The sequence below is a fragment of the Hipposideros armiger genome, unplaced genomic scaffold (genome assembly GCF_001890085.2).
Source record: "Hipposideros armiger isolate ML-2016 unplaced genomic scaffold, ASM189008v1 scaffold_19, whole genome shotgun sequence".
Classification (NCBI taxonomy): domain Eukaryota; kingdom Metazoa; phylum Chordata; class Mammalia; order Chiroptera; family Hipposideridae; genus Hipposideros; species Hipposideros armiger.
In genome coordinates, this window is record NW_017731369.1 from 5,400,790 (window position 1) to 5,403,022 (window position 2,233).

A 2,233-nucleotide genomic window follows, 5' to 3' on the forward strand; every position below is an offset into this window, starting at 1 on the left:
CTTTCACCAAATCATTGTTTGAGCCTCAGTTTTTTCATCTGTAAAACGGGAAGGAAATCATCACCTCTCCTAAATGGTTCCTGTGAGAAGCAAATGCAGTGTATGCAAACGTACTTTGCAAATGGCAGAATTGTGCTTATCACTCTCCAATCCATTCCCTCGTTTTCCTGATGAGGATAAACCCAGGGAGGTGTACCCATAGGAAGGGTCCTACCCATTAAAGAAAAAAAAAAAAAACCAAAGGGTCCTGTTTAAATTTTACAGGAACGAGTTTAAAATGTATTATTCAAAAATCACAACACAAAATATAAAAGAAACTTAAACAAGCTTTCAAATGGTTTTTTGTTTTTGTTTTGCAAGTTGTAACCTTTTACTTCTGACCTTATTGAAGCTTAAAACTTCACTGATACTTCTGGAACACCCTGAGTGACTTTCTTTTCCTTAAATTCATGTGGAACGCGCCCGTCTGCACCAGGCTCTCTCCTACCAACAGCGCCAGAAATGCTCTGGTCCCCTGAAAGAAGCATCTCACCTCTTCCCATATTTGGGACCAGGGTCTTACTCATGAAGCCATTTTTTAATGTTACGAAACGTGACTGCTCTCTTCTCCGATAGTCAGATATCTGCACAGATTGCTCAGGGAGCAGTGGGGCGAGTTTGCTCATAGTAACTAGGAGGGGAAAGCAAGGAACGCACAGGGAAGAAGACTGTCAACCGAGTAGCCCAGAGAGACCCCAAAAGTCATGCTCCTTCTGTCCCTGCCCATGCCACCTCCCACCTGGGGGTCCCAAAAGAAAGTAGTTAGAAATTTGGTCACCACTACCCAAGTGTCCCCCTCCTCTCAAGGAGATAGTGACAAGGAAGGCTCTTTGGCCAACTGTCCAACCCTGTAATTAGCAACATTTGGTCTCTGGATGCACTGGGGCCAGAGGGGCAGGGCCAGACCGCCCCTTGTGCAGTCAACTGACATTTAATGGGCACCTACTATGTGCCAGGCACCATCAGACTCCAGAACCACCAGATGAATAACCAAGGTTATTGTCCTTCAGAAACTAGCAGTGGGGTTCGGACAGAGCTGAGGTTTAAAAAAGTACATTTGTGTGTGTGTGTGTGTGTGTGCATGCACATATATATGTTTATAGTTATAAAGTATAAGAGAAAATCTATAGTCTAAAATGTAATCATGTATAATATATAACAATCTATGAATATGTTATTCTATATCTATTATATAGAAAATACAGGGGGTAGGGAAAAATACAAACTATTTCAGTTATTTTTAGAGGGTTCCCCCAGGTGGAATCAGGGTGGGCTTCCCTGAGGAGGTGCCATGGACCTGGAGTTTGGGTAATAAATGTCACTGTGGTGAGGATGATAATCCAGCAATGATCCCATGAGGAAGGTTTTGTGTTCCCCACTTTTCTGATGAGAAAATCATGTACCCACCCCTTCCTTTCCCTGCATCGCCCCTCTACCTGCCTGGACTTCTGTGTTGTGTCCCTGGTCCCAAGGTCATCCCTGCATATCATGTTCACGTGTTATGGAGTGAATCACGTCCCCCCCCCCCAACTTATATGTTGAAGTCCTAACTGCCAGAGCCTCAGAAGTGGCCTCATTTGGACACAGAGTCTCTGCAGATGTAATTAGTTAGGATGAGATCATACTATTATAGATAGGGCAGACCCCTACTCCGATGGGGCTGGTGTCCTTATAAAAGGAGGGAATTTGGACAGTAACATTTAAACACCCGAATCCCCAGGTCATAGGTGAGAAATGAGAGCTAGCACAAGTCAATGTGGGATGCACCCTGTGTTTATTGAGCAACTATTATGCATCAGGCACCGTGCTAGGTGCATTGATCCCCAGAGCGACCTGGGAGGGGAGTGATATTGCCCCTGTTGTCAGGAGAGGAAACTGAGGCTCAGAAGACACGCAACTTGCTGGGGGTACACAGCAGAGACCCCTGAGCATTCAGGGTCGGCCCCTATTTTTCCACCTGGAAAATTCTCATCCTATTGATGGAGTCCCTGTCCCGTCCCTTGAGGTCTTCCACAGGGTCCTCCTTGGCAGAATCGTCTTCATTCGCTTCCTCTTTTCTCCTCTGGCTCCGTATGGTGCTCGGATCACTCTAAATCACCACCACCACCATCATCATCATTATCATCACAGCAACAACATTAATGATAATAATGCGGCCACAAGTTATCGAGCATTTTCTAAGTGCTTCATATAG

General features: G+C 45.1%; 1 protein-coding gene across 1 annotated transcript in view; it reads right to left on the reverse strand.

Moving 5' to 3' along the window:
* Positions 1–1,802: 1,802 nt before the first annotated feature.
* The window catches only part of CIBAR2 (CBY1 interacting BAR domain containing 2), a 15,856-nt gene continuing 15,425 nt past the window's right edge, over positions 1,803–2,233 (reverse strand). Inside the window, exon 7 of the mRNA XM_019634835.1 lies at positions 1,803–2,128. Coding sequence (XP_019490380.1) covers positions 1,985–2,128 — 144 coding nt within the window. The 3' untranslated portion in view covers positions 1,803–1,984. The remainder of the gene's footprint in view (positions 2,129–2,233) is intronic.